This window comes from Lissotriton vulgaris, chromosome 1_1 (genome assembly GCF_964263255.1).
Source record: "Lissotriton vulgaris chromosome 1_1, aLisVul1.2, whole genome shotgun sequence".
Taxonomy (NCBI): domain Eukaryota; kingdom Metazoa; phylum Chordata; class Amphibia; order Caudata; family Salamandridae; genus Lissotriton; species Lissotriton vulgaris.
This window is the reverse complement of record NC_141685.1, coordinates 315,674,183-315,685,244: the sequence shown is the minus strand read 5'-3', so window position 1 is coordinate 315,685,244 and position 11,062 is coordinate 315,674,183. Positions and strand designations below refer to the sequence as shown.

General features: G+C 45.2%; 1 protein-coding gene across 1 annotated transcript in view; it reads left to right on the top strand.

Annotated features, from left to right (window-relative positions):
* The first annotated feature begins 4,033 nt into the window (after nucleotides 1-4,033).
* LOC147747111 (vitamin D3 hydroxylase-associated protein-like) overlaps nucleotides 4,034-11,062 on the top strand; it is a 373,652-nt gene continuing 366,623 nt past the window's right edge. Inside the window, exon 1 of the mRNA XM_086952362.1 lies at nucleotides 4,034-4,487. Within this exon, the coding sequence (XP_086808488.1) occupies nucleotides 4,296-4,487 (192 nt within the window). The 5' untranslated portion in view covers nucleotides 4,034-4,295. The remainder of the gene's footprint in view (nucleotides 4,488-11,062) is intronic.

Sequence of the window (11,062 nt, the reverse complement as noted above, 5' to 3'; positions counted from 1 at the left end):
TACGGAATATTAAAGAGGAATTTGGGAGGCATTGCTAATACAAATAAGATTCCCACAGAAGAGGAAGACAACTGCAATTCATTAAATACACTTCTAAAGTTATTTCAGCCCTAATGGGGTCAAAAAAATCTTGATTGTACTCCTGAACCATCTTGGAGTTAGTTAAGTGCTATACAGGGTCAAGCTTTAATACAGAAAAACACTTATGTACAAAATAATGGAGGCAGGAAATTAAACCAATGCCCCATAGGAATAATGTTAAATTAATTAAATGAGTTCTTCATATAAAGTTGGTGTACATTTATTAGTGAAAAGAATTAAGTCTAATCAATGATATTTTTATTTAATAATTGTTGGAAAGTGGGTTATTAGCAGTGATAAGTAGTGACCTACTACTAGTAATAAGGCCACAAACACAATACAAGGGTCAGTCAATGTCTCAATAAATTATTCTCTTCCTCAATCCTAGTTAGCTGGCAATTAGCAGGAAGACATAACTTAGGAGACAGGTGTGTAAAGCATTTAGAAATACCAATAAATTAGTTACGAAAGTCACAACACACAATAAAAATTCAGCTCCAATTTATAAAAATAGGCTATATCTTTAGAAACAAATAGACACCAAAAAGACCAACATCCAATGTAGGAAATTGTAGATATGGATTTTTAAAGAATAATCATTTCCCAGCATTTAAAAACATGTAGCGCCAACTTGGGACAAATGGTTGCACTTAACCAGGACAAAGTCAAAGTTTGAGGCTGACCCTGATGGAGCCCTGGTCGGATGCGCTAGGCAGGAGGCCTCGGTCAGAACTTTACCTTCACACGTAGTTGTTTTTCTGGAGCTTTTTATCTTTCGACATCGTATAAGGCGTCTCTTCAGACCAAATTTGCATCGAAAACATCAGCTTAGTTTTCTATGAGACCCTGGTCAAATCTTTGAAGTCCAGAGCGTTCAGCAGGATGAACCTGAAATCCAGGGCAGGTTATGGTTGAATTTTACAGGCTTGACTCTCGACGTAGAGTCCTCAACTTATGGAGCTTTTTACCAAAATGTTCCCAAATTTCACCAAGCTTCTGTATCTTCTTCCAAAAGGTCTCCTTGAGGGCTGAAAGTGTCCACAACACCAATCCAGGGGTCTACAATATCTGAGATGTCCTTGGGATGTTGAGGCTACAATTCTTACAATACACTTGGCCAAATTCTTAAATGTCCATTGGACGCACTCCAGGATGGGAACTTCTTGGTGGAGATGATGCAGGATGGTTCGGTTAACCTGTAGCTTGCAGGAAGCCCACTTCTTAGTCCTTCATGAAGTAAGGCAACGTCCCTGGGCCTGTAGTGCAGCCACTCGAACTGTAGACCTTTGGGGTGCAGATCAGGTTTCAAGCAGGTAAGTCCATCTCCTTATAGTTTCAAGCAGTAGTTCGGTGTTGCTTGGCAACTCTTTCATATTTATGCAGTGTTTCTGGGCATGAATCAGGGGGAACCCCTGACCAATGGGATGCAGGATGTCACCCAGCTGTAGATCACTTCCTCCAAAGTGTGGCATATTCTTTCCTAAAAACACTATTCAACACTAAATCCAACAATTAGAAACTCTCTCCTTTTAGTTTAGATCAGGCTAAGCTGACCCACTGGTGTGGCTAAAATTCTCTAGCACTCCCCTTCCATCCCTCTCATTAATCTAATTACAGGGGCTGCTGTGTGTCTGGGGTGGTACAAAAGGGGGTGGTGATGGATGGAGCATCTGAACCAATCAAACACTCACACCCAGTCAAAAGATCTGCATATAGCCATGTCTGAACTGGGGTGGCAGAGTGGACTAAAGAACGGTGATGGATTAAACCCAGATCTTTTGACTGGGTGTGAGTGTTTGATTGATTCAGATGCTCCGTCCATCACCACCCCCTTTTGTACCGCTTTCGGCCGCCATAAGTGTGGCAGGGTATGCTCAGACGTGAGTCCCTTGCTCAGTTTGCCACTGGATTCAAGCAAGCCGGGCTGAAGATGGCTGGAATGCCAGAAACCGGTCCTCGGAAGCTTGTTTCCGGTCCAGGGAAGACATGGCTTGGCAGTTCGGGCTGGACTGTTCCCATGAGGCATAGGGTCAGACTGATTTTCATATAGCCTTGTCTGAACTGGGGTGGCAGAGTGGGCTAAAGAACGGTGATGGATTAAACCCAGATCTTTTGACTGGATGTGAGTGTTTGATTGATTCAGATGCTCCGTCCATCACCACCCCCCTTTGTACCGCGTGTGTCTGGGGTGGCAGGAGGTCGGGGGTGAGCCTGTGCTGTCCCAAAGTGTAATTTTCCCTTTGAAGACCAGTTTGGCCACCGCTCCTCCCTCCTGCCTTCTGCTTCTGCAGTTTCAGTTCTCCTCCCACAGGAGATCCATTGTCTCTCTAGCAGGCTACTTCGCACCTCATTAAGACAGCTATGCTCAGCCTGGCAGAGGCTCGCCAACATGGAGAAGGCAGCTGGAAGGTTGGATTTTGGCTTACAGAAAAGAAAGTTTAATAACGTATTTTCTGTGAAAGGTATTATAAATCTAACAGTTGCAAGCATGTTGAATTTATCATAAATATCATTTTAAGTTCTTGAATGATGTTTTTTTTAGCTCCTTCCTATCAATATTTATACTTAAATAAAATATTCCAGTATTAGCCTATGGAGCTTATTATCTACAATGGAGAAAAAAACGAATGTGGCTGTTATTTCCAAGCCAGGGCTTATAAAACATATGTTATAATGTCCCTACTCCTAGTTACATGGCACTTCACCCTTGAGGCTCCTAGGGGAGACCTTAGTGGTGACTTATACATAAAAATAAGGTAGATTACTACTTTGGAAGCACTTTTAATTCAAAACTCAAATTTGCATATAATGTCATTTTAAAGACAGTCTGCAAAGCATGACTGCCTTTAAAATGACAGCAGACAACAGAGCAGTGCACACACTAGTGCAGGAAATCTACTGGACCTCTAAACACCTCTACCCTATTGTATATTAATGGTGTATATGTAGTTTTAATACATGATGCCTTATTATATACTAGGGAATTGTAATTATACTTAACCACCACATAACTTTAAAGCAGAGCACTGACCTTGGGCCTGGTAAGAGGAGCCCTGGGCACAGTTAGAGTCACCACAAATACCAAGCAAAAACTTGGGGGTGATCAGGGCCAAAATTATGACTTTCTCACAATAAAACACCGAATTTTAACAAAATAAAATGAAATTATTTTTTTAACTTGTTTTTAAATGTATATGATGAATGTGTATAAATGAAGTCAATACATAACGTAATAAACATTGAAGCTAATGCATAGCCAAGTAAGCTATAGATTGTAAATGGGTTAGCATTTTTTAAATCATTAAAAAAAAACATAAAATCAATAAATATATTTACATTATTGTATTTTAATACACTTTCATTTTAAAAGTGTATCTGACATTAAAATATATATAAACCCTTTTTAATTAAACAAACCTTATTACATTTCCCCAAACTTTTCCACAGGTAGATTTACACCACGGGGCAGAGATCTCCACCAACAGGTGAGAAGTTACTTGCAGCACCTTCACACTCATAAATGTGTTCAAGGGAAGGTCCACCCCCTTTTGGATGGGGTAGACACATATAAGCTCACATTTAGATGTAAATCTCCACCTGTAATTGGTGAATAGCGAAAAAGTATAGAGTTCTGCCTAGGTGTCGATCTACATGCGCAAATTTACCTGTGTGCATTGGGTCCACAAGGCTTGGCTGGAGCTTGATTTGCACTGGTTCGAGATGTAGTAAAATTAGGAGTGTATTTGGTGATTTGCAATTGGTCTAGTTAATACATAACTTGCTATTTTTGCTCAGCATTCTCAGCTTTAGTTACAATCAGGGGCATTCACTGCAGATACATTTCATGAGGCAGAGTAAATAGACTGCTCTTGGCAGCAGTGCCAACCGTGACTTTGGCACACTCTGCGGCCTGTCCTTAATTGAATGTCACACAGCTAGAGAGCGGATTCATTCTCCTCGGGTGTCGGTCTGAAAGGGCGGGCTCCTCTTTAGATGTAATACAATCTTGGTATTGACTTCAATGCGAGTAAAAACTTCGTGTTGGAAAAGACTGAACATCGTAAAAATCGTATCCCCTTTTTAAAATACTTCTCAACGGTTCTCTGTGAAAAAAAATAATCTGAAAGTTCCATTTACTTTACAGCTGACCAAAAAATTCTGAGCACTACAGAGGGAGAGAAAGAGTGAAAGGGAATCCCTACAGTGAGGTAAGGATGAAGTGGATCCCGGAGCCTGGGTTTGACGTCCGCCTGCTCGCCGGCATCCTCTGCGGATCGGCCACTGTGGTCCTGGCCATGAAGTGGATGCGTCGGAGGCGGACAGCGGAGAAAATCCGAGCAGCGCAGGCGAGGCGACAGGAGGGCCTGCGCCAGATGGAGGGTGCTGTCCGGAGATATCAGCGACAGGTAATTTTTCTGATCACGTTTCTAGTATTGTGCTGCATGTCGCTGTTGGCCTGTTTCTGAGTATTGTAAATTAACAGGGTACCTAATTACTCTGTTTAATCGTGCTTAATTTACCGACCTTCGAAACATGAACGGCTGATTCGGCCCCACAGGATTGAAACTAGTCGAGGAGTTGAGTTTCAGGTTCAAGCTTTTTTAATAATTTTTTTCCAAGATCTATCACCTAATTTTCAGAGTGGAAGGTGCTGCCATCAATGTTACATCACACAAAGTGATAGGGGTTGGAAAAACAGAAAGAACAAGTGTAGCAAATGACCAGCACCAATTCAGCAGGAGGGAGGTAAAATTGTGGTGTGCAGCAACATATTACCAAAGCATGGATTGATAGCACAGTCATTTATAGATAACACATTTCTATTGTAATGACCACAAAATTCACACTGGCATACAGTTTTGCTGAAAAAACTATATAGGGCAAAAACCATAATGTGTGGAAATCGAAATCTGCAACAAATGTGGCATTTGCACATCACCAAGTAAAGTGTCTTTGCTTTGCTCCTCTTAAAATCTTTGTTTTCATCACACTTTAGAATTCTACAAAAATGTGCCTTTTTTGTTCTTTCCTAACTGCTAATGCATTTTGAAATAGTTGTACAGTTCATTTACGTACAGCCTGGCAGCCACCCACGGCCCGTCCATGTGGGCTGGGGGCCAAGCGTTCCACCTTGTTCCTAGCAAGAAGAGTGTCTGTGTCAGGCTGAGCAACACTCTTCTTGTTATTTGAAATAGTCAGGGGCTAGTCATGCACAAATTGGGGGAGGAGTTGGACTAATGGCTAGGGCTCAACCTCAAATCTGGGGAACCGGGTGCGAGCCTCAGCAAGGACGCGCAACATCCTATGATTCTGGGTAAATCACTTAATCGCCCCATTCCACCAAAAAAATGAACGTGTCCTCATGTAACATAACAGGTGCTTGTGTAAAGCGCTCTGATATCGGATACCTTCGGGTCAAGGCTGTGCTATATAAAACTCTGTAAAAAAAAAAATGCACAGGCTCCTGGCTGCCTGGGCTGAACTTTGCCAGGCTGCGAATTTCACAGCCCTGTGGGTGGGACATCCTCAGCCTGGCAAAAGAGCCTCAAGACCCTCCCCCCATGTCAAGGTAAAGAGTCACTGATTGCCTTGGAGCTGGATGCTTCAGTTTTAAGCCCTGAAGTGCCCAGAGCTGAGTGTAAATCAGTGACACCACATCACAGAATGGAGTGGGGTCAGCAGTTTCACTCACCCCATCCCACTCTGTGACGGGTGAGGGACTGCTGCCTTCCCTCTCTACAGCGAAGGTCTGCTTGGTGCATGCAAGTATGTATGAATGGATGTGTGCTTGTCAATGAGTGTTGTGAAGAGGTGCGTGTGTGTATACGCATGTGTGAATGCATGGGTGTGAGTGAGTGTGTATGTGTGGGCCCCCTCGGCCCTCTCCTGGGTAAAATTATTGGCCACGACTGTTCACATGTATTTACATTTTTGTTGTGTGCTCTACAGCCTTTCCTTTCATGCTGCTTGTACCCCAGCAAGATTTTCACAAAATTTCACTTTACAAAATCAATTAGCTTTGCAGTCAGAGAAAGAGAAGTAAACGCCAATCTCTAGCTTAAAAACACATAAGAAGCAATTTGCCTGAAGTTATGGTCTGACTTTTAAACTCTGTCAGTCAAGGTACAGCAAATGTGACAAATTAAAAATAAAATATAAAAGCACCTTTATTGCTCATTGACTGAACCCCAGCATCATTACTTTTGGGATTCTGCAGCATCCCCAACACCCTTCTTCCAGCACCTATGTGTCACCCTGCCCTTTACACCTCATTCTTTAATACATCTATTCAATCTTTTTTTTTAAATTTCATCTTATTGAACAAGATTAGATCCATTTATACAAGTGTGAGTGTTCAACCAGAAATATTCTGTACAGCTATATATGGAATGCATTTGGTATACATACATGAAAGAGGATACAACAATATCAGACATGATACATCTTAAAATTGGACCCCCGTTCTGCTCATTCACGTTAGTGTCCTTCCCCCTCCCCCTCCCCTATTGGGACCTGTATATCTCCCAATCGCTCCCTATTCCCCCCACTTCTTTGGGCATTATCTGCTCTCATATACCACTTTTCTACCAATCAGCATCAGTCCATGTCTAACTTTCAATCATAGAGTTTTGTGGGGTCCCTTGCCCCCCACAGCCATACTACATTTCATTTTGCTAACACTGAGGCCAGCATGAGCCAAGTTCTGATGTGTGCAGGCCACCTGTCTTCCACGTGACCCCCACCAGTTGCCAACTTGCATCTGGTTGTATTTGGATGCCCAGCACTCTTGACATCACCTCTGAGACTCCTACCCAGTAGCACTGGATTTTGGGGCAATCCCGAATAATGTGGAAGAATGTACCCATGTCCCCGCATCACCTAATACAATTGTCTGTGTCAGCTCTGCCTATTTTGTGTTGGAGAGTTTGGGAAGAGTACGATCGGTGCAAGATTCCGAGTTGAGTACGTTGGAATCTTGCCCGAATAGCTATCTCCATGGGTCTTTGGATTGCTTCTTGCCAATCATCGTCTTCCAGCGGCCTCAGGTCACTCTCCCACGCTATTCTCACTGGGCCCATGGGGTTGGGGAGATTGTTAATTATTTTCCTATATGTGTGTGGGGATCACTTTCTCTGGGATGGGGGTCCAGCAGTAATCGGTCTTCCATTGGGTAGTACTCAGGTAGTAGTTCCCCCTTTTTGATGTGGCACCTTTGGGCATGATTTGTCGGAACTGCTCTCTATCTGTCGGTTGAAATTCTGTCTGAAGTTCCTTAAACGTAAGCATGTTGCCATTTCTCCATATGTCCCCAAGAGTGTCTATGCCAATAAGAGTCCATTTGTGAAAGCCCTGCAGGTGGCCGACCTCCCTCAGCATGTCGCTAACCCACAGTGGGGTTTGCTGAGTCAGTCTTTCCTTCCAGCCCAGTGATTTGGTAACAGCATGCCATGCTCTTACCACTGCACGCGTGTGCTCGGGGAGCAACCTCCCTCTGTCTCTACTGTACAGCGTTGCCAGATGCCCTCCAGCACCCATTGACTGGTGGTCTACCCAATACGCCTGTTCAGAGCGGGGTGCAAAGATCCAACCATTGGTGTTAATGATTTGGGCCGCTAAGTAGTAATTCCGAATGTCTGGAGTGGCGAATCCGCCCTTGTACACCCCCTAATGTAGTTTGTGAAGCACTATGCGTGGTCTGTCACCCTCCCATAGTAAGTTGCGTTGTTCACCTTCAATAGCCCAAAAGAATGTATCTGGGATCTTATGCGGGGTATTTTGCAATGAGTAGTGTAAGCGTGAGAAGGCCATCATTTTGAATAACACTGCCCTTCCCATGAGAGAGATAGGCAATTGGCGCCAGTGTAAAGTATCTTCTCGCAGCATAGCTAATTGTGAATATATATTCAGGTTGAGAAATTCTTCTGCTGTTTTAGTTATCCATATGCCTAGTTATTTGAATCTGTCTAGCTACGTCAGTGCCGCACAATCAGTTGTAAGTTGGGTACCCTGAGTATGTGCTGAATAGATGGAGTATATTGATGAGCCTATGAAATGCTTGCCATGGTCTTCTCAAATAGAGCAGCACAACGTCAGCATATAGCGAGATATGTTCCTCCCATTCCCCCCCCCAATATCTATGCCCCGACCATAGGGTCTCCTTTGATCCATGCTGCAAGCGGCTTGAGCGCTAATGCAAATAATATAGAGGAGAGTGGAATTGCCTGGCGTGTGCCTCTGTTGATCGCAAATGGCCTTAAAATCCAGTCGCTGACGGCATGACTGCGGGTGGGGGCGGGCGGTTCTCGCAGGGAAGGGGGTTCAAACATTTTTTTTTAACTTAGCTTCGCCTCCCGTCCCATGCCACGTCTCCTCTCTTTGCGCCTTACAGGAAGCAGGCAGCCTCCCTCAGCCTACATAGAGAAAATGCAGAGTGTGCATGACTAATTTAGTCGCCCTGGGGTCGACCAAACAGTCAGTGCCCACAACAGTGAGCAAGCCACTCCTCCCCTGCCTGGAGCAGGAACGCCCACCTGCCCGCCTCAACCAAACCCTGCCTTCTGCTTTCTAGCAGTGCGAAAAGCAGAAACATAAAACGGTATTCATAATAACATTTTATGTTTCTGCTTCTTGCAGTGGGAGAAAGCAGTGGAGCGAAGTTCCTCCTGCTCACGTGGAGGAGCCACCCCGGTAGTAGTCAACCTGTTTACCCTCACACAAGCTCTTTGTTTTCTGTAAAGAAGATAAACCCATGCACAAAAGACAGGTCCAAATACCAATCTTGGCAAGATCGCTTGGAGATAGGGCCATTCAATGTTGTTGAAGGCCATGCCAGCATCCATTGACGGAAGTGCCATGGGTTCACTTGGCTGTGCTGACGTAACATGCATCACCCCGTAGAGGAGTCATAGGTCCAGCCCGGTACTACGCTGATAAACAAAAACAGTGGTTCTGTGGGGAATAACAATTACTTAGTTTCACTGTACTTAATATATATTGTTAGACCTGGCACCTTGGCGTGAGGTTGTCTTGAAGGTAACCCTCAGCCCTGACGAGGAAGAGAGAGTCCCTGCTTGTCGCCAGTGCTGCACTGCGCCAACTAGAGACTCTCCCTTCCTACATTGGACGCAGCGGTGAGGATCACAAATTTACATTTGCAGTGTTTTACCTTAGCTACTGACCATTGCATAGTGATTTCAGTCCAGTAACTTAGCCACAGACTGTGTTTTTTAATTTTGCCAAGAGAAGATCCCTAGTGTTGAAATCATGCCTGGCACCAACAGCGTTGATGGAGGAGAATCCATAGTCTCTGGTGGGTCGAAGCTTGAATGGGATGCATCCAAGCTGGATGACTACACAAAAAAGCAACTGAGTTTTTTCTGCAAGAAACTCAAGGTTCCACACACAGGGTGCAGGAACAAACCAGAGTTCTACAAGGCCCTGAAAGCCTGGATTGAATCTAGGGAGGCACCTGAGGATCAGAATGCACCTGGGGATCTGGTGGATCTTGAAAAACCAGACAGCGTGCATAGCTTTGGCAGAGGCCTGTCGCCAGAGGAGCTGGCAGACAGGAAAGAAACCAGGGATCATGAAATGAAGCTGGCAGAATTGAAAGTAAAGAGCCAACTGGAGCTTGAGAGCAAAAGACTGGCTCTGGAAGAGCGAAAACACCAAATGGATTATGAAGTGAAAATGAGGGAGATGAGTCTAAAAGAGAAAAGCTTGGATCATCCTCCCTCTGGTGGCAGCACAACGCCGGTGCAGGTAGAGTCTAGAGTGCACATCCCCAAAGATGTAGTAAAGGAGTTCTTTAAGGGGGATGACATAGGACAGTGGTTTAGGGCATATGAGGTAGCCATGTCCTCCCACCGGGTCCCTGACAAGGATTGGGGAGCGGGGTTGTGGGGAAGGTTCCTTAGCGAAGGGCGGGACACCCTGCTAGATTTGCCCATTGAAAACCAGAGATCCTATTCCGACATGAAAGAAGCTTTAATGAACAGGTATGGGCTTACCCCTGAAATGTATAGACAGAAGTTTAGGGGGTGTACTAAGCGGCCTGGGAATACGTATGTGGAGTATGTGACTTTTTTTTGCAGAGCACTGGATGGTTGGGTGAAGGGTAACAAAGTGAATGATTTTCAAGGTCTCTTTGATTTAATTGCATGGGAGCACTTGTCTGATCACTGTTTTCCTGAGTTACGCCAGCACCTGTCCAGCAAGCTGTCCAACCCGAGGAAGCTTGCTGAGGAGGCGGACCGCTGGCTCAGCACCAGGGTCCACAAGGGTCCAGTGGGAGACTCCGCCAAGGGTGGGCAGGGTCCCCAGCAGAAGAGTGGGGGGGGACAAGGGAAAACAGAAAGGGTTCCAAAAAGGCCCCCAAAGTAATCCCCAAGGGGACCAGCAGAAAGGTTCTCAGCCTCCCCCACCCCCAAAGCAGAATGGGGCCCCGACAGGTAGACCTGTTCCAAAGGGGCCCTTCAATTGTTTCAAATGTGGTGACCCGGGGCACATATCCAGTGACCCCAAGTGTCGCCTGTTTGGAAAACCAGCACCCCCTGGTGCTCCGCCCCGACAAGTGACTAGTGTTCACTTAGGAGAAGAAGTGATGGTCCCGGGGGGTGGAGATCCTGTTCAGATGACCCTAGTCTCACTAGGAGACAGTGAGATGGTCCCTACCAACTACCTGCCCTCTAACACTTAGAAATATGGGCAGGTGGTTACCATCAATGGTAAGGAAGCTGAGGCTCTTAGAGATACAGGAGCCAGTGTGACTGCAGTGAGGCAGCACCTGGTGTCTCAAGAGCAGGTTGTACCCCATGCCTACTGTAGGGTTATCAATGCTGATAATTCAGAGAGTCAGTGTCCGATGGCTCAAGTTCCCTTCAAGTGTGGGGGGGTCTCTGGTACTCTGCAGGTTTGTGTGAGAACGGCCATGCCTGTAGACTGTTTGCTAGGGAATGACTTGGAGCACTCCCCTTGGGAA